The following is a 20,421-nucleotide window of genomic DNA, read 5'->3' on the forward strand; positions in this document are numbered from 1 at the left end:
TCTGACGATGCAATTTCCTTTAAAAAAAACAATTATGGAACATTTGATTACCTCATTGGTAATAAATGCACATTTATTTAGCATTATTCTATATTATTGTGATCAGCCAGGAGCGTGGTGAGGAGACGACCCCAGGAGAGTCGTGGTAGTGGGGCCAGGAGGAGAGGAACAACTGGCTCAGGGAACAGAAGGCTGCCTCTACCCTCCCAGTCTCAGGTACAGGCTTCCCTTCCTCTACCCTCACAGTCCCAGGTACAGGATTCCCTTCCTCTACCCTCACAGTCTCAGGTACAGGCTTCCCTTCCTCTACCCTCACAGTCTCAGGTACAGGCTTCCCTTCCTCTACCCTCACAGTCTCAGGTACAGGCTTCCCTGCCTCTACCCTCCCAGTCTCAGGTACAGGCTTCCCTTCCTCTACCCTCCCAGTCTCAGGTACAGGCTTCCCTTCCTCTACCCTCACAGTCTCAGGTACAGGCTTCCCTTCCTCTACCCTCACAGTCCCAGGTACATGAATACAGGCACATTGCAGCATTGCACAAATCCCCGTCCAACCCAAATAACTACTCATTATGTGACCAAGATTAGCGATTTTGTATCTGGCCTTGCTCAAACTGATCCCCTCAAACACTCTAATCTCAGTCTCAGGTGGGCTGGTTGTACCCTCCTAATCTCAGTCTCAGATAGACTGTCAGGTACCCTCCTAATCTCAGTCTCAGGTGGACTGGTTGGTACCCTCTTAATCTCAGTCTCAGATAGGTTGGTTTGTACCCTCCTAATCTCAGTCTCAGGTAGGCTGTCAGGTACCCTCCTAATCTCAGTCTCAGGTGGACTGGTTGGTACCCTCCTAATCTCAGTCTCAGGTGGACTGGTTGGTACCCTCCTAATCTCAGTCTCAGGTAGGCTGTCAGGTACCCTCCTAATCTCAGTCTCAGGTGGACTGGTTGGTACCCTCCTAATCTCAGTCTCAGATAGACTGTCAGGTACCCTCCTAATCTCAGTCTCAGATAGGTTGGTTGGTACCCTCCTAATCTCAGTCTCAGACTACATGCCAGTTGTACATGACAGTTCAGGTAGCTGCATGCATTGGGCACTTCAGTTGCATTGTGGGATAGTTGATATCCTAGTGTGAACACAGGGGGTTTTAGAACTTGTTGCGTTTGAGTCCGGGTCAATATGGCACTTCACTGGGAAGGCAGGGACTGTGACTGGGTCTCTTTATTGTCAGGTCGGGCTGTAGTTTTTGACAGGGTGACTAGTGTAGTATGCGTTCTGCTGTATAGTCATGTTTATCTGTTACAACACGTGTAGTTAATTAGTTAAGTGTACACGGTAGTTTATTAACTGTATTTTATTGTATGTAACAGAGTAGAACACAATGACTTCATGATGAAGACAGAATCTGCTGCAGAACATTGTAAATACACTTTCTCTTCACGTCTGTATGTGTTTTGTTTTCCACAGACCATGGTGCTGATAACACCATTACACAGCAAACATGACCTGACACGTCAACATGAAGGTATGGGAGTATCTGTGGTAATGTGTGTATAAGTAGTGTGTATCTATACGTAAGGCGGTATTTCAACCCCTCAACATGAAGGTATGGGAGTATCTGTGGTAATGTGTGTATAAGTAGTGTGTATCTATACGTAAGGCGGTATTTCTCTGGAGTTTTGCTGGACACCTGGAGTATTTGTTGTGACATTAACATCAGCGCTAAATGTGCTGCTTGATTCCAGACTAACGTCAATACTGACTGTGTTGACTGTAATGTACACCCACCAGCCAGTTTATTAGGTACACCCATATAGTACCGGTTCGTAACCCCTTTGCCTCCAGAACAGCCTGAATGCTTTGGAGCATGGATTCTACCTGTGGAAAACGTTTCACAGGGATGTTGGTCCACGCTGATACGATAACATCACTCAGTTGCTGCAGATTGGACACCCCACTGCCATCAGCGGGAACCGTTGACACCGAGCAGGACGGGTCCATGGACTCAGGCGTGCCCAACTGGAGCCGGTTCTTCTTGTTTTTAGCTGATAGGAACCCGGTGTGGTCGTCTGCTGCAATAGTGTCACGGTCGTTGTTAGAATAAATGGACGAAGGCGCAGACTGCGTAGAGTTCCACATGTTTTAATAAATGAAACTCACAAAAACAAAATACAGAAACAAACGAAACGTGAAGTCATGAAGTGCCCACAGGCAACTACACAAAAACAAGATCCCACAAAAACCCAGTGGGAAAAGGCTGCCTAAATATGATCCCCAATCAGAGACAATGATAGACAGCTGCCTCTGATTGGGAACCATACCAGGCCAACAGTTGCTTGCCTCGATCATACCAAGGTCACTTGAATGCCTCGATCATACCAAGGTCACTTGAATGCCTCGATCATACCAAGGTCACTTGAATGCCTCGATCATACCAAGGTCACTTGAATGCCTCGATCATACCAAGGTCACTTGAATGCATCGATCATACCAAGGTCACTTGAATGCCTCGATGCCTGTCTGCCTTCTTTATATAGCAAGCCACGGCCACATGGCTCACTGTCTGTAGGAGCGTTCCATTTTCATGACATGGGTGGGGTACCTAATAAACTGGACAGTGTATGGTATATGTTGTCTGTGTTGACTGATTTTTCTGACTGTATTGTCTGTGTTGACTATGTTGACTGTATTGTCCATGTTGACTGTGCTGACTGTATTGTCTATGTTGACTGTTTTGATATTTCTATGTAGACTGTATTGTCCATGTTGACTGTGATGACTGTATTGTCCATGTTGACTGTGCTGTCCATGTTGACTGTGTTGACTATGTTGACTGTGTTGACTGTATTGTCCATGTTGACTGCATTGTCCATGTTGACTGTGCTGACTGTATTGTCCATGTTGACTGAGCTGACTGTATTGTCCATGTTGACTGTGCTGACTGTATTGTCCATGTTGACTGTGCTGACTGTATTGTCCATGTTGACTGTGTTGACTGTATTGTCCATGTTGACTGTGCTGACTATTGTCCATGTTGACTGTGCTGACTGTATTGTCTATGTTGACTGTGATTTCTATGTTGACTGTATTGTCTATGTTGACTGTGATTTCTATGTTGACTGTATTGTCTATGATGACTGTGATTTCTGTGTTGACTGTGCTGACTGTATTGTCCATGTTGACTGTACTGACTGTATTGTCTATGTTGACTGTACTGACTGTATTGTCTATGTTGACTGTATTTCTGTGTCAACTTTGCTGACTGTATTGTCCATGTTCACTATGTTGACTGTATTGTCCATGTTGACTGTGCTGACTGTATTGTCCATGTTGACCATGCTGACTGTATTGTCCATGTTGACTGTGCTGACTGTATTGTCCATGTTGACTGTGCTGTCCATGTTGACTGTGTGGACTGTATTGTCCATGTTGACTGTGCTGACTGTATTGTCCATGTTGACTGTGCTGACGGTATTGTCCATGTTGACTGTGATGACTGTATTGTCTATGTTGACTGTGATGACTGTATTGTCCAAGTTGACTGTGATGACTGTATTGTCCACGTTGACCGTGCTGACTGTATTGTCCACGTTGACCGTGCTGACTGTATTGTCCACGTTGACTGTGCTGACTGTAGTGTCCATGTTGACTGTGCTGACTGTAGTGTCCATGTTGACTGTGCTGACTGTATTGTCCATGTTGACTGTGCTGACTGTATTGTCCATGTTGACTGTGCTGACTGTATTGTCCATGTTGACTGTGCTGACTGTATTGTCCATGTTGACTGTGCTGACTGTATTGTCCATGTTGACTGTATTGTCCATGTTGACTGTGCTGACTGTATTGTCCATGTTGACTGTGCTGACTGTATTGTCCATGTTGACTGTGCTGACTGTATTGTCCATGTTGACTGTGCTGTCCATGTTGACTGTATTGTCCATGTTGACTGTGCTGACTGTATTGTCCATGTTGACTGTGCTGACTGTATTGTCCATGTTGACTGTGCTGACTGTATTGTCCATGTTGACTGTGCTGACTGTATTGTCCATGTTGACTGTATTGTCCATGTTGACTGTGCTGACTGTATTGTCCATGTTGACTGTGCTGACTGTATTGTCCATGTTGACTGTGCTGACTGTATTGTCCATGTTGACTGTGCTGACTGTATTGTCCATGTTGACTGTGCTGACTGTATTGTCCATGTTGACTGTGCTGACTGTATTGTCCATGTTGACTGTATTGTCCATGTTGACTGTGCTGACTGTATTGTCCATGTTGACTGTGCTGACTGTATTGTCCATGTTGACTGTGCTGACTGTATTGTCCATGTTGACTGTGCTGACTGTATTGTCCATGTTGACTGTGCTGACTGTATTGTCCATGTTGACTGTGCTGACTGTATTGTCCATGTTGACTGTATTGTCCATGTTGACTGTGCTGACTGTATTGTCCATGTTGACTGTGCTGACTGTATTGTCCATGTTGACTGTGCTGACTGTATTGTCCATGTTGACTGTGCTGACTAATGTCCATGTTGGCTGTATTGTCCATGTTGACTGTGCTGACTGTATTGTCCATGTTGACTGTGCTGACTGTATTGTCCATGTTGACTGTGCTGTCCATGTTGACTGTGTGGACTGTATTGTCCATGTTGACTGTGCTGATATTGTTCATGTTGACTGTGCTGACGGTATTGTCCACGTTGACCGTGCTGACTGTATTGTCCATGTTGACTGAGCTGACTGTATTGTCCATGTTGACTGTGCTGACTGTATTGTCCATGTTGACTGTGCTGACTGTAATGTCCATGTTGACTGTATTGTCCATGTTGACTGTGCTGACTGTATTGTCCATGTTGACTGTGCTGACTGTATTGTCCATGTTGACTGTGCTGACTGTATTGTCCATGTTGACTGTGCTGACTAATGTCCATGTTGGCTGTATTGTCCATGTTGACTGTGCTGACTGTATTGTCCATGTTGACTGTGCTGACTGTATTGTCCATGTTGACTGTGCTGTCCATGTTGACTGTGTGGACTGTATTGTCCATGTTGACTGTGCTGACTGTATTGTTCATGTTGACTGTGCTGACGGTATTGTCCACGTTGACCGTGCTGACTGTATTGTCCACGTTGACTGTGCTGACTGTATTGTCCATGTTGACTGTGCTGTCCACGTTGACTGTGCTGACTGTAGTGTCCATGTTGACTGTGCTGACTGTAGTGTCCATGTTGACTGTGCTGACTGTATTGTCCATGTTGACTGTGCTGACTGTATTGTCCATGTTGACTGTGCTGACTGTATTGTCTATGTTGACTGTTATGACTGTATTGTCCAAGTTGACCGTGCTGACTGTATTGTCCACGTTGACCGTGCTGACTGTATTGTCCACGTTGACTGTGCTGACTGTATTGTCCATGTTGACTGTATTGTCCATGTTGACTGTGTTGACTGTATTGTCTATGTTGACTGTGCTGACTGTATTGTCCATGTTGACTGTGCTGTCCATATTGACTGTATTGTCCATGTTGACTGTGCTGACTGTATTGTCCATGTTGACTGTGATGACTGTATTGTCTATGTTGACTGTGCTGACTGTATTGTTCCTTGTTGACTGTGCTGACTGTATTGTCCATGTTGACTGTGATGACTGTATTGTCCAAGTTGACTGTGCTGACTGTATTGTCCATGTTGACTGTGCTGACTGTATTGTCCATGTTGACTGTGCTGACTGTATTGTCCATGTTGACTGTGCTGTCCATGTTGACTGTGCTGTCCATGTTGACTGTATTGTCCATGTTGACTGTGCTGACTGTATTATCCATGTTGACTGTGCTGTCCATGTTGACTGTATTGTCCATGTTGACTGTGCTGACTGTATTGTCCATGTTGACTGTGCTGACTGTAGTGTCCATGTTGACTGTGCTGACTGTAGTGTCCATGTTGACTGTGCTGACTGTAGTGTCCATGTTGACTGTACTGACTGTAGTGTCCATGTTGACTGTGCTGACTGTATTGTCTATGTTGACTGTATTTCTGTGTCGACTTTGCTGACTGTATTGTCCATGTTGACTGTGCTGACTGTATTGTCCATGTTGACTGTGCTGACTGTATTGTCCATGTTGACTGTGCTGACTGTATTGTTCCTTGTTGACTGTGCTGACTGTATTGTCCACGTTGACTGTGCTGACTGTATTGTCCATGTTGACTGTGCTGTCCACGTTGACTGTGCTGACTGTATTGTCCATGTTGACTGTGCTGTCCACGTTGACTGTATTGTCCATGTTGACTGTGCTGACTGTATTGTCCATGTTGACTGTGCTGACTGTATTGTCCATGTTGACTGTGCTGACTGTATTGTCTATGTTGACTGTGTGATGACTGTATTGTCCAAGTTGACCGTGCTGACTGTATTGTCCCGTTGACGTGACTGTATTGTCCATGTTGACTGTATTGTCCACATTGACTGTGCTGACTGTATTGTCCATGTTGACTGTATTGTCCATGTTGACTGTGCTGACTATTGTCCATGTTGACTGTGCTGACTGTATTGTCCATGTTGACTGTGCTGTCCATATTGACTGTATTGTCCATGTTGACTGTGCTGACTGTATTGTCCATGTTGACTGTGATGACTGTATTGTCTATGTTGACTGTGCTGACTGTATTGTTCCTTGTTGACTGTGCTGACTGTATTGTCCATGTTGACTGTGATGACTGTATTGTCCAAGTTGACTGTGCTGACTGTATTGTCCATGTTGACTGTGCTGACTGTATTGTCCATGTTGACTGTGCTGACTGTATTGTCCATGTTGACTGTGCTGTCCATGTTGACTGTGCTGTCCATGTTGACTGTATTGTCCATGTTGACTGTGCTGACTGTATTGTCCATGTTGACTGTGCTGTCCATGTTGACTGTATTGTCCATGTTGACTGTGCTGACTGTATTGTCCATGTTGACTGTGCTGACTGTAGTGTCCATGTTGACTGTGCTGACTGTAGTGTCCATGTTGACTGTGCTGACTGTAGTGTCCATGTTGACTGTACTGACTGTAGTGTCCATGTTGACTGTGCTGACTGTATTGTCTATGTTGACTGTATTTCTGTGTTGACTTTTCTGACTGTATTGTCCATGTTGACTGTGCTGACTGTATTGTCCATGCTGACTGTATTGTCCATGTTGACTGTGCTGACTGTATTGTCTATGCTGACTGTATTGTCCATGTTGACTGTGATGACTGTATTGTCCAAGTTGACCGTGCTGACTGTATTGTCCATGTTGACTGTGCTGTCCATGTTGACTGTATTGTCCATGTTGACTGTGCTGACTGTATTGTCCATGTTGACTGTGCTGTCCATGTTGACTGCATTGTCCATGTTGACTGTGCTGACTGTATTGTCCATGTTGACTGTGCTGTCCATGTTGACTGTATTGTCCATGTTGACTGTGCTGACTGTAGTGTCCATGTTGACTGTGCTGACTGTATTGTCCATGTTGACTGTGCTGACTGTATTGTCCATGTTGACTGTGCTGAGTGTATTGTCCATGTTGACTGTGCTGACTGTAGTGTCCATGTTGACTGTGCTGACTGTATTGTCTATGTCGACTGTATTTCTGTGTCGACTTTGCTGACTGTATTGTCCATGTTGACTGTGCTGACTGTATTGTCCATGTTGACTGTGCTGACTGTATTGTCCATGTTGACTGTGCTGACTGTATTGTCCATGTTGACTGTATTGTCCATGTTGACTGTGTTGACTGTATTGTCTATGTTGACTGTGACGACTGTATTGTCCATGTTGACTGTGCTGACTGTATTGTCCATGTTGACTGTGCTGAGTGTATTGTCCATGTTGACTGTGCTGACTGTAGTGTCCATGTTGACTGTGCTGACTGTATTGTCATGTTGACTGTATTGTCCATGTTGACTGTGCTGACTGTATTGTCCATGTTGACTGTGCTGACTGTGTTGTCCATGTTGACTGTGCTGACTGTATTGTCCATGTTGACAGTGCTGACTGTATTGTCCATGTTGACTGTGCGGACTGTGTTGTCCATGTTGACTGTGCTGACTGTATTGTCCATGTTGACTGTGCTGACTGTATTGTCCATGTTGACTGTGCTGACTGTGTTGTCCATGTTGACTGTGCTGACTGTATTGTCCATGTTGACAGTGCTGACTGTATTGTCCATGTTGACTGTGCTGACTGTGTTGTCCATGTTGACTGTGCTGACTGTATTGTCCATGTTGACTGTGCTGACTGTATTGTCATGTTGACTGTATTGTCCATGTTGACTGTGCTGACTGTATTGTCCATGTTGACTGTGCTGACTGTGTTGTCCATGTTGACTGTATTGTCCATGTTGACAGTGCTGACTGTATTGTCCATGTTGACTGTGCTGACTGTGTTGTCCATGTTGACTGTGTTGTCCATGTTGACTGTGCTGACTGTATTGTCCATGTTGACTTTGCTGACTGTATTGTCCATGTTGACTGTGCTGACTGTATTGTCCATGATGACTGTGCTGACTGTGTTGTCCATGTTGACTGTGTTGTCCATGTTGACTGTGCTGACTGTATTGTCCATGTTGACTGTGCTGACTGTATTGTCCATGTTGACTGTGCTGACTGTATTGTCCATGTTGACTGTGCTGACTGTGCTGACTGTATTGTCCATGTTGACTGTGCTGACTGTGTTGTCCATGTTGACTGTGTTGTCTGTGTTGACTGTGCTGACTGTATTGTCCATGTTGACTGTGCTGACTGTATTGTCCATGTTGACTGTGCTGACTGTATTGTCCATGTTGACTGTGCTGACTGTATTGTCCATGTTGACTGTGCTGACTGTATTGTCCGTGTTGACTGTGCAGACTGTATTGTCCGTGTTGACTGTGCTGACTGTATTGTCCATGTTGACTGTGCTGACTGTATTGTCCATGTTGACTGTGTTGTCCATGTTGACTGTGCTGACTGTATTGTCCATGTTGACTGTATTGTCCATGTTGACTGTGCTGACTGTATTGTCCATGTTGACTGTGCTGACTGTATTGTCCATGTTGACTGTGCTGACTGTATTGTCTATGTTCACTGTGTTTATGTGTTATTGGGATCTCCGTTAGCCTTTGCGGAAGCAGCAGCTACTCTTCCTGGGGTCCTCAGAAAACACAAAACATGAAACAAAGCACTAAAGCACAAAACATGACAAGTAACACAGCACTGATAGCTGAGGAAATTCTATGATCTACAGCAACTTCACAAAGTAGTCTCACCCCTTGACTTTTCCCACATTTTGATGTGTTACAGCCTGAATTGAAAATGTATTAAATTGAGATGTGTTTGGCACTGGCCTACACACAATACCACATAATGTCAAAGTGGAATTATGTTTTTTACATTTTTACAAATTAATAAAAATGTAAAAGCTGAAATGTGAGTCAATAACCCTTTTTTATGGCAAGCTTGTTGTTAATAAATGTTGTTCAATTAGTTGTTTTTTAATCTGTGTTTTAAAGGTAATGTTACTGTTTGCTTGAGTAACTGGAGATGGTAGTGAGTTCCATGTGATCGCGGCTCTGTATAAAACTGTCTGTTGCTGTGAGTTCGTTTTGGACTTGGGGACTGTAAAGAGACCCCTGGTGGCATGTCTAGTTGGTATAATACTGTGTGTTGCCGTGAGTTCGTTTTGGACTTGGGGAATGTGAAGAGACCCCTGGTGGCATGTCTAGTGGGGTATGTATGGGTGTCTGAAGAGACCCCTGGTGGCATGTCTAGTGGGGTATGTATGAGTGTCTGAAGAGACCCCTGGTGGTAGGTCTAGTGGGGTATGTATGGGTGTCTGAAGAGACCCCTGGTGGTAGGTCTAGTGGGGTATGTATGGGTGTCTGAAGAGACCCCTGGTGGCATGTCTAGTGGGGTATGTATGGGTGTCTGAAGAGACCCCTGGTGGTAGGTCTAGTGGGGTATGTATGGGTGTCTGAAGAGACCCCTGGTGGTAGGTCTAGTGGGGTATGTATGGGTGTCTGAAGAGACCCCTGGTGGTAGGTCTAGTGGGGTATGTATGGGTGTCTGAAGAGACCCCTGGTGGTAGGTCTAGTGGGGTATGTATGGGTGTCTGAAGAGACCCCTGGTGGTAGGTCTAGTGGGGTATGTATGGGTGTCTGAAGAGACCCCTGGTGGTAGGTCTAGTGGGGTATGTATGGGTGTCTGAAGAGACCCCTGGTGGTAGGTCTAGTGGGGTATGTATGGGTGTCTGAAGAGACCCCTGGTGGTAGGTCTAGTGGGGTATGTATGGGTGTCTGAAGAGACCCCTGGTGGTAGGTCTAGTGGGGTATGTATGGGTGTCTGAAGAGACCCCTGGTGGTAGGTCTAGTGGGGTATGTATGGGTGTCTGAAGAGACCCCTGGTGGTAGGTCTAGTGGGGTATGTATGGGTGTCTGAAGAGACCCCTGGTGGTAGGTCTAGTGGGGTATGTATGGGTGTCTGAAGAGACCCTGGTGGTAGGTCTAGTGGGGTATGTATGGGTGTCTGAAGAGACCCCTGGTGGTAGGTCTAGTGGGGTATGTATGGGTGTCTGAAGAGACCCCTGGTGGTAGGTCTAGTGGGGTATGTATGGGTGTCTGAAGAGACCCCTGGTGGTAGGTCTAGTGGGGTATGTATGGGTGTCTGAGCTGAATGTTATTTGATAATGCAGACAATATGACATTTTCATCACAGTATTATTTCTCATAAAAACAATAAAGAGAAGCAGTTAATCTCTTGTCAACCCTCAACCAGGAAAGACTCTCATTCATGTTGTTGATGTTACTTCTGTGTGTGCAGTTAAGGGCAAGGTGTGGTGCTTTGTTTTCAGCCAGCTGAAGCTTTTCTGGGTCTTTCCTTGCTGCACTTGACCATATTTCTGGACTGTAATCAAGATGGGGAATATACCAGAGGCTGAACCTAGTACAGTTGTTTTTTGTAAAAAATAAAATGCAGATTTTTCTTTTTACAGACGTCTCTCCCCATCTTCAAAACAACTTTGCCAATATTACTATGATAATTGACCATCCAATGTTACTCCTAGGAGTTTAGCTTCCTCAACTTGTTCAATGGTCACACCCTTTTATGTACAACACCGGTTTAGGTCTTAGAGAATGTTTTGAACCAGGTACAATGCTTTTAGTCTGAGATGTATTTATTCATTATTAATTGACTGTAACTCCTTATTTAGAATTCCAGGTAGCTCGTTGGCTTTGGGTGCTGACGTGTAGAGTGTGTAAACATCCTCATACATCCGTCATTCTAGCTGCCTCTAAGAGTGTGGAAACATCCTCATACATCCGTCATTCCTGCTGCCTGTAAGAGTGTGGAAACATCCTCATACATCCGTCATTCTAGCTGTCTGTAAGACCAGCGGCAAATCATTTGTAAATCTGGAGAAGAGTAACGGCTCAAGGAAATTACCCTGAGGGACACCGCACTGTACATATGATGTTAGAGAAGCTTCTATTAAAGAATACTCTCTGGGTTCTATTGCTAAATAACCAACCATGTGATGACAGGTGGTGTAAAGCCATAGAAAAGTGGATTTTTTTTTAGTAACAATTTATGATCAATAACATCAAAGGCTGCACTGAAATCTAACAATAACAGCTCCAACTATCATCATATTAGCCATGTCTTTTAAACAATCAGCAGTCATCTGAGTCAGTGCAGTGCAAGTGGAGTGTTCTCCTCTATAAGCTGAAAGTTAGCGGTTAGCATTGTGTCGTCTCCATCTGTTTACTAAGAACAGGCAGCAAACTGATTGGGCGGCTGTTGGGGCCAGCAAAGGGTGCTTTACTATTTTTAAGCAGTGGAAATCCTTTAGGTCCTTCCACGCCTGTGGACAGACACTCCTTTAGGCTTTGGTTAAAGATATGGTCAATAGGGGTGGCAATACAGTCTGCTACCATTCTCTATAGTTTACCATCTAGGTTGTCTATACAGTCTGCTACCATTCTCTATAGTTGACCATCTAGGTTGTCTATACCTGGTGGTAATACAGTCTGCTACCATTCTCTATAGTTTACCATCTAGGTTGTCTATACCTGGTGGTAATACAGTCTGCTACCATTCTCTATAGTTTACCATCTAGGTTGTCTATAGTTTACCATCTAGGTTGTCTATACCTGGTGGCTCATCATTATTGATAGATAACAATAGTTGACCATCTAGGTTGTCTATAGTTTACCATCTAGGTTGTCTATACCTGGTGGCTCATCATTATTGATAGATAACAATAGTTGACCATCTAGGTTGTCTATAGTTTACCATCTAGGTTGTCTATACCTGGTGGCTCATCATTATTGATGGATAACAATAGGTTTTCCACCTCTTCCACACAAACGTGACCAAATTCAGAACAGCGATCCTTCTCTTTCATTATTAGATATTTTATACAAAACTATGATGGCTCACTGTTCAGTGTTGTCAATTCACTTCACTTTCAGTTTGTCCACTTTCCCAGGGAAATGGTGATTGAAATGATTGGCCATAGCCAAAGATTTGTGTTGTAATGATTTACGGTACTCCAAAGGTTTGTGTTGTCATGATTTACGGTACTCCAAAGGTTTGTGTTGTCATGATTTACGGTACTCCAAAGGTTTGTGTTGTCATGATTTACGGTACTCCAAAGGTTTGTGTTGTCATGATTTACGGTACTCCAAAGGTTTGTGTTGTCATGATTTACGGTACTCCAAAGGTTTTTCCCATTGTGTTTTATATCATTTATCCTCTTTTTGTGATTTTTTTTGTTGTTTACATTTCTCAATTTACTGTATGTCAACCAATCAGCTGAGCAGCTTAACATGTTTGCCATCTCTTTTGCATAATTTATTTGAACAATTGTTTTTAGTTTTTAGAAGCTTCCTCTTGAGAGGACAGCTAGTTGCTAATCGGTCAATGTTCTGATCGGCGATAGACACATGGAGACAAAATACGTGTGTGTGTTGACTGTCATTACTGTGTTGACTGTCATTACTGTGTTGACTGTCTTTACTGTGTTGGCTGTCTTTACTGTGTTGACTGTCTTTACTGTGCTGACTGTGATTACTATGTTGACTGTCTTTACTGTGCTGACTGTGTTGACTGTCTTTACTGTGTTGACTGTCTTTACTGTGTTGACTGTCTTGACCGTGTTGACTGTCTTTACTGTGTTGACTGTGATTACTATGCTGACTGTCTTTACTGTGTTGACTGTCTTTACTGTGTTGACTGTAATTACTATGTTGACTGTCTTTACTATGTTGACTGTCTTTACTGTGTTGACTTTGTTATATATTTGTTGACCTTGATGTCTATGTAGACTGCGATGACTGTGTTGTCTGTGTTGACTATACTGATGGTGTTGTCTGTATTGACTATACTGACGGTGTTGTCTGTATTGACTATACTGACGGTGTTGTCTGTATTGACTATACTGACGGTGTTGTCTGTATTGACTATACTGACGGTGTTGTCTGTATTGACTATACTGACGGTGTTGTCTGTATTGACTATACTGACGGTGTTGTCTGTGTTGACTCTACTGACGGTGTTGTCTGTGTTGACTATACTGTCTGTGTTGACTATACTGACTGTGTTGTCTGTGTTGACTATACTGTCTGTATTGACTATACTGACTGTGTTGTCTGTGTTGACTATACTGACGGTGTTGTCTGTATTGACTATACTGACTGTGTTGTCTGTGTTGACTATACTGACGGTGTTGTCTGTATTGACTATACTGACTGTGTTGTCTGTGTTGACTATACTGTCTGTGTTGACTATACTGACGGTGTTGTCTGTATTGACTATACTGACTGTGTTGTCTGTGTTGACTATACTGTCTGTGTTGACTATACTGACTGTGTTGTCTGTATTGACTATTTTGACAGTGACCGTGTTGACTGTTTTGACAGTTGTGACTGTGTGGTCTGTGCTGCCTGGATTGACTGTGTGGTCTGTGCTGACTGGATTGACTGTGCTTTTTGGTTCAGAGTATGCAGAAGTGGAGGCCCACAGTGAAGGCCTGCTGGCAGACAGTGATATAGTGTTTGCCAAGGAGACGGTGCCATCCCAGAGGCTAGAGCCAGGTGGAGGTCACAGCCAGCACCAGGGCCAATCGATCACTACCAGCCACAGCCAGGGGCACCACGCCCGGGGGCACCAGGGGCACCAAGCCCGGGGACACCAAGCCCAAGAGCAGGGCCAGGTCTCCACCATCACCAACATCTCCCTGGAGGAGCAGAAAGTGCTGCTGTCCCTGAATCGACTCAATCGTCGGCTGCAATGTGAGTACAACCCTGCAACGAACCCAACTTTGATCAGCTTGTTACTGCCCATGTCTAGGGACCCTAACTAGAGCCCAGAGTTTTCCAGTGGTCTCGTCTCCACCCCCTACTCGCTCTCTGACATGATATTGTGATACATTGCAGATGTGCAGGCCTCAGCTGGAGGCAGCCCTGCAGATAAAGCTTTCCTATGTGGTGAAGCGCCCTTTGTGAGTATCTCTGTGGTTTTGAAAGAATAAATGTTTGTACCAACACTTGTGATTGATTTGAATTCATTTGTAGATGATCGTTGACTCTGAGTGTTGTTAAACATGACCGTTTCCTGTCTCCTCCCAGACAGAGGAAGGGACGGGTGCTGCCCACCGTAAACACCGCACGGTCTCCACCGACAACCGCCCGAGAACCCAGAGGAGATTCTGACACAACGGTCCAATATGGCCGCCTGAATGTCACTCTGTCAGCTTGTGCTTCACTCCAACCTTATACACTGCTGCAAAAATATCTTTATAATAACCCTCCCCGAGTTTCAGCACCACCACTAACTCTCTCTGCTGGGATGAAGACTTCACAACCCAGGACTGTGAATAAGTCCATTATCAAATGACAGTACTTATATTGACTTATTTACACATTATAGCTTCAGTCTTATATACAGCCAGGCTTTGCTATTTGGTTTTGGCCTTTAATTGATAGAGATTATTTTTGTATTGAATAAATATATTTATTTTCCTGAAAAATTGTGCGGTGTGTGTATATATTGTACACAATGATTGTACACAATGTATTGTGTATCGTATTGGTACCATTGTATTGTACACAATGATACCAATAGGATTGTATACTGATGTGTGTCAGTGTGTAAACTAATCTTGATAATGATGAAGCAAAATAAAGTCATTCTGTCCTCACGTTTAGTTCCGTTTCTGAAAGGTGACGCCGTTTGTTGCGGATTGTCCTCTAGGGGGTCACAAGTTACCTCTTGTCTAAAGGATAAGATGTGAAACCCGTTTGTGTGGTGCAACGGCAACAGTCTTTTCAATACCATTCAATTCAACTTGATCAGAGGTGTGTGTGTGTTGATTGTTGTTGGGGGCCAGTTGATCAGAGGTGTGTGTGTTGATTGTTGTTGGGGGCCAGTTGATCAGAGGTGTGTGTGTTGATTGTTGTTGGGGGCCAGTTGATCAGAGGTGTGTGTGTTGATTGTTGTTGGGGGCCAGTTGATCAGAGGTGTGTGTGTTGATTGTTGTTGGGGGCCAGTTGATCAGAGGTGTGTGTGTTGATTGTTGTTGGGCCAGTTGATCAGAGGTGTGTGTGTGTTGATTGTTGTTGGGGGCCAGTTGATCAGAGGTGTGTGTGTTGATTGTTGTTGGGGGCCAGTTGATCAGAGGTGTGTGTGTTGATTGTTGTTGGGGGCCAGTTGATCAGAGGTGTGTGTGTTGATTGTTGTTGGGGGCCAGTTGATCAGAGGTGTGTGTGTTGATTGTCGTTGGGCCAGTTGATCAGAGGTGTGTGTGTTGATTGTTGTTGGGGGCCAGTTGATCAGAGGTGTGTGTGTTGATTGTTGTTGTTGGGGGCCAGTTGATCAGAGGTGTGTGTGTTGATTGTTGTTGGGGGCCAGTTGATCAGAGGTGTGTGTGTTGATTGTTGTTGGGGGCCAGTTGATCAGAGGTGTGTGTGTTGATTGTTGTTGGGGGCCAGTTGATCAGAGGTGTGTGTGTTGATTGTTGTTGGGCCAGTTGATCAGAGGTGTGTGTGTTGATTGTTGTTGGGGGCCAGTTGATCAGAGGTGTGTGTGTTGATTGTTGTTGGGGGCCAGTTGATCAGAGGTGTGTGTGTTGATTGTTGTTGGGGGCCAGTTGATCAGAGGTGTGTGTGTTGATTGTCGTTGGGCCAGTTGATCAGAGGTGTGTGTGTTGATTGTTGTTGGGGGCCAGTTGATCAGAGGTGTGTGTGTTGATTGTCGTTGGGCCAGTTGATCAGAGGTGTGTGTGTTGATTGTCGTTGGGCCAGTTGATCAGAGGTGTGTGTGTTGATTGTTGTTGGGGGCCAGTTGATCAGAGGTGTGTGTGTTGATTGTTGTTGGGGGCCAGTTGATCAGAGGTGTGTGTGTTGATTGTTGTTGGGCCAGTTGATCAGAGGTGTGTGTGTTGATTGTTGTTGGGGGCCAGTTGATCAGAGGTGTGTGTGTTGATTGTTGTTGGGGGCCAGTTGATCAGAGGTGTGTGTGTTGATTGTTGTTGGGAGCCAGTTGATCAGAGGTGTGTGTGTTGATTGTTGTTGGGGGCCAGTTGAGTGAGATCCAGTGTGTACGACTTGAACAGCAGACTCACTCCACTGGCCCAACAAGGTCAACAACGGTAGGTACAGAAACAAAGGATCCTATTTTTATGGTCATTAGAAAAAACACTCAGCTCTTTTACTATAAAATGTCAATTCTGTTTTCTAAACTATTACTCCTACTGTAAAATGTTTCAACAGTTTCAAACAATGGTTTATTACTGTTTTATTAACAATATCTGAACACATTTGAACTTGTAACGTACTGTCTATAAATGTCTTAATGTGAAGCATTACCAAACATTCTGTATTAAGGGGAACAGCAATCAGTGATTTAAGTGTGTCTCCAGTCAGCTTGCTGTGAACACTTCTACCTCTGTCTCCAGTCAGCTTGCTGTGAACACTTCTCCCTCTGTCTCCAGTCAGCTTGCTGTGAACACTTCTACCTCTGTCTCCAGTCAGCTTGCTGTGAACACTTCTACCTCTGTCTCCAGTCAGCTTGCTGTGAACACTTCTACCTCTGTCTCCAGTCAGCTTGCTGTGAACACTTCTCCCTCTGTCTCCAGTCAGCTTGCTGTGAACACTTCTCCCTCTGTCTCCAGTCAGCTTGCTGGAACACCACCTCTGTCTCCAGTCAGCTTGCTGTGAACACTTCTCCCTCTGTCTCCAGTCAGCTTGCTGTGAACACTTCTACCTCTGTCTCCAGTCAGCTTGCTGTGAACACTTTACCTCTGTCTCCAGTCAGCTTGCTTGAACACTTCTACCTCTGTCTCCAGTCAGCTTGCTGTGAACACTTCACCTCTGTCTCAGTCAGCTTGCTGTGAACACTTGTACCTCTGTCTCCAGTCAGCTTGCTGGGAACAGTTCTACCTCTGTCTCCAGTCAGCTTGCTGTGAACAGCTCCCTCTGTCTCCAGTCAGCTTGCTGTGAACACTTCTACCTCTGTCTCCAGTCAGCTTGCTGTGAACACTTCTACCTCTGTCTCCAGTCAGCTTGCTGTGAACATTCTTCTACCTCTGTCTCCAGTCAGCTTGCTGTGAACACTTCTACCTCTGTCTCCAGTCAGCTTGCTGTGAACACTTCAATTCTGTTTTCTAAACTATCTACCTCTGTCCAGTCAGCTTGCTGTGAAACTTCTCCCTCTGTCTCCAGTCAGCTTTTCAAACACTTCTCCCTCTGTCTCCAGTCAGCTTGCTGTTTTACCTCTGTCTCCAGTCAGCTTGCTGTGAACACATTTGACCTCTGTCTCCAGTCAGCTTCTATAACACTTCTAATGTCTCCAGTCAGCTTGCTGTGAAACATTCCCTCTGTCTCCAGTCAGCTTGCTGTGAACACTTCACCTCTGTCTCCAGTCAGCTTGCTGTGAACACTTTACCTCTGTCTCCAGTCAGCTTGCTGTGAACACTTCTACCTCTGTCTCCAGTCAGCTTGCTGTGAACACTTCTACCTCTGTCTCCAGTCAGCTTGCTGTGAACACTACTACCTCTGTCTCCAGTCAGCTTGCTGTGAACACTTCTACCTCTGTCTCCAGTCAGCTTGCTGTGAACACTTCTCCCTCTGTCTCCAGTCAGCTTGCTGTGAACACTTCTACCTCTGTCTCCAGTCAGCTTGCTGTGAACACTTCTACCTCTGTCTCCAGTCAGCTTGCTGTGAACACTTCTACCTCTGTCTCCAGTCAGCTTGCTGTGAACACTTCTACCTCTGTCTCCAGTCAGCTTGCTGTGAACACTTCTACCTCTGTCTCCAGTCAGCTTGCTGTGAACACTTCTACCTCTGTCTCCAGTCAGCTTGCTGTGAACACTTCTACCTCTGTCTCCAGTCAGCTTGCTGTGAACACTTCTCCCTCTGTCTCCAGTCAGCTTGCTGTGAACACTTCTACCTCTGTCTCCAGTCAGCTTGCTGTGAACACTTCTACCTCTGTCTCCAGTCAGCTTGCTGTGAACACTTCTCCCTCTGTCTCCAGTCAGCTTGCTGTGAACACTTCTACCTCTGTCTCCAGTCAGCTTGCTGTGAACACTTCTACCTCTGTCTCCAGTCAGCTTGCTGTGACTTGTCTGAGGCGGAGACACAAGCAGTACATATCAGGCAAGAATTTTTCTATTTCAGATGTGACGAAATGGTTTGGGCAGCACACCCACCAAACAGGTTTCTAGAACTTTGTAGCCTGGGCTCCTACGAGTGTTTCTCCCTTAACATCTTCTCTGAGAGGACTGATTAAGATGCTTTTAAGTATTATATATTTAACAAATGCAAGTAAATCACAGAAAACATATTTTTTATATATATATATATATATTTATTGGGTTTTAGTTTGTTTTGCAGTCCTCTACATGGACTTTCCAGTATTCTCACCCTTTGACCTCCTAATGAGAGTTTCTTTAGAGGTATTAATATGTCAGGTCGTCGTGTCTGTTGTGGTGGAGTAGAGTCTGATCGATCTCCGACCAATCAGCTGCTGCACATCAACAATGTGAACAGATCATTGGAAGTTCTGGTCCACCGGGGTTACTAGGGGAAGAGAAGGTAGTACACATGGCGCTTCTGGTTGTTTTTCAACCACAAACAACAAACTATAGTTTTGGCAAGTCGGTTAGGACATCTACTTTGTGCATGACACAAGTAATTTTTCCAACAATTGTTTTACAGACAGATTATTTCACTGTATCACAATTCCAGTGGGTCAGAAGTTTACATACACTAAGTTGCCTGTGCCCTTAAACAGATTGGAAAATTCCAGAAAATGATGTCTTGGCTTTAGAAGCTTCTGATAGGCTAATTAACATAATTTGAGTCAATTGGAAGTGTATCTGTGGATGTATTTCAAGGCCTACCTTCAAACTCAGTGCCTCTGCTTGACATCATGGGAAAATCAAAAGAAATCAGCCAAGATCTCAGTAAAAAATTGTGGACCTCCACAAGTCTGGTTCATCCTTGGTAGCAATTTCCAAATGCCTGAAGGTACCACGTTAATCTGTACAAACAATAATACGCAAGTATAAACACCATGGGACCACGCAGCCGTCATACCGCTCAGGAAGGAGACGCGTTCTGTCTCCTATAGATGAAGGTACTTTGGTGTGAAAAGTGCAAATCAATCCCAGAACAACAGCAAAGGACCTTGTGAAGATGCTGGAGGAAACGGGTACAAAAGTATCTATATCCACAGTAAAACGAGTCCTATATCGACATAACCTGCAAGGCCGCTCCGCAAGGAAGAATCCACTGCTCCAAAACCGCCATAATAAAGCCAGACTACGTTTTGCAACTGCACATGGGGACAAAGATCGTACTTTGTGGAGAAATGTCCTCTGGTCTGATGAAACAAAAATAGAACTGTTTGGCCATAATGACCATTGTTATGTTTGGAGGAAAAAGGGGGAGGCTTGCAAGCCGAAGAACACCATCCCAACCGTGAAGCACGGGGGTGGCAACATCATGTTGTGTGGGTGCTTTGCTGCAGGAGGGACTGGTGCACTTAACAAAATAGATAGCATCATGAGGCAGGAACATTATGTGGATATACTGAAGCAACATCTCAAGACATCTGTCCAGAAGTTAAAGCTTGGTCGCAAATGGGTCTTCCAAATGGACAATGACCCCAAGCATACTTCCAAAGTTGTGGCAAAATGGCTTAAGGACAACAAAGTCAAGGTATTGGAGTGGCCATCACAAAGCCCTGACCTCAATCCTATAGAAAATGTTTGGGCAGAACTGAAAAACCGTCTGCGGCAAGGAGGCCTACAAACCTGACTCAGTTACACCAGCTCTGTCAGGAGGAATGGGCCAAAATTCACCCAACTTATAGTGGGAAGCTTGTGAAAGGCTACTTGAAACGTTTGTCCCAAGTTAAACAATGT

General features: G+C 44.6%; 1 protein-coding gene across 1 annotated transcript in view; it reads left to right on the plus strand.

Moving 5' to 3' along the window:
• cep126 (centrosomal protein 126) overlaps positions 1-15,186 on the plus strand; it is a 56,925-nt gene extending 41,739 nt beyond the window's left edge. The window contains exons 9-13 of the mRNA XM_042294987.1: positions 107-216; positions 1,462-1,519; positions 13,994-14,287; positions 14,432-14,496; positions 14,624-15,186. Of these exons, the coding sequence (XP_042150921.1) occupies positions 107-216; positions 1,462-1,519; positions 13,994-14,287; positions 14,432-14,496; positions 14,624-14,707 (611 nt within the window). The 3' untranslated portion in view covers positions 14,708-15,186. The remainder of the gene's footprint in view (positions 1-106; positions 217-1,461; positions 1,520-13,993; positions 14,288-14,431; positions 14,497-14,623) is intronic.
• Positions 15,187-20,421: the final 5,235 nt, after the last annotated feature.

This window comes from Oncorhynchus tshawytscha, linkage group LG13, assembly GCF_018296145.1.
Source record: "Oncorhynchus tshawytscha isolate Ot180627B linkage group LG13, Otsh_v2.0, whole genome shotgun sequence".
Taxonomy (NCBI): domain Eukaryota; kingdom Metazoa; phylum Chordata; class Actinopteri; order Salmoniformes; family Salmonidae; genus Oncorhynchus; species Oncorhynchus tshawytscha.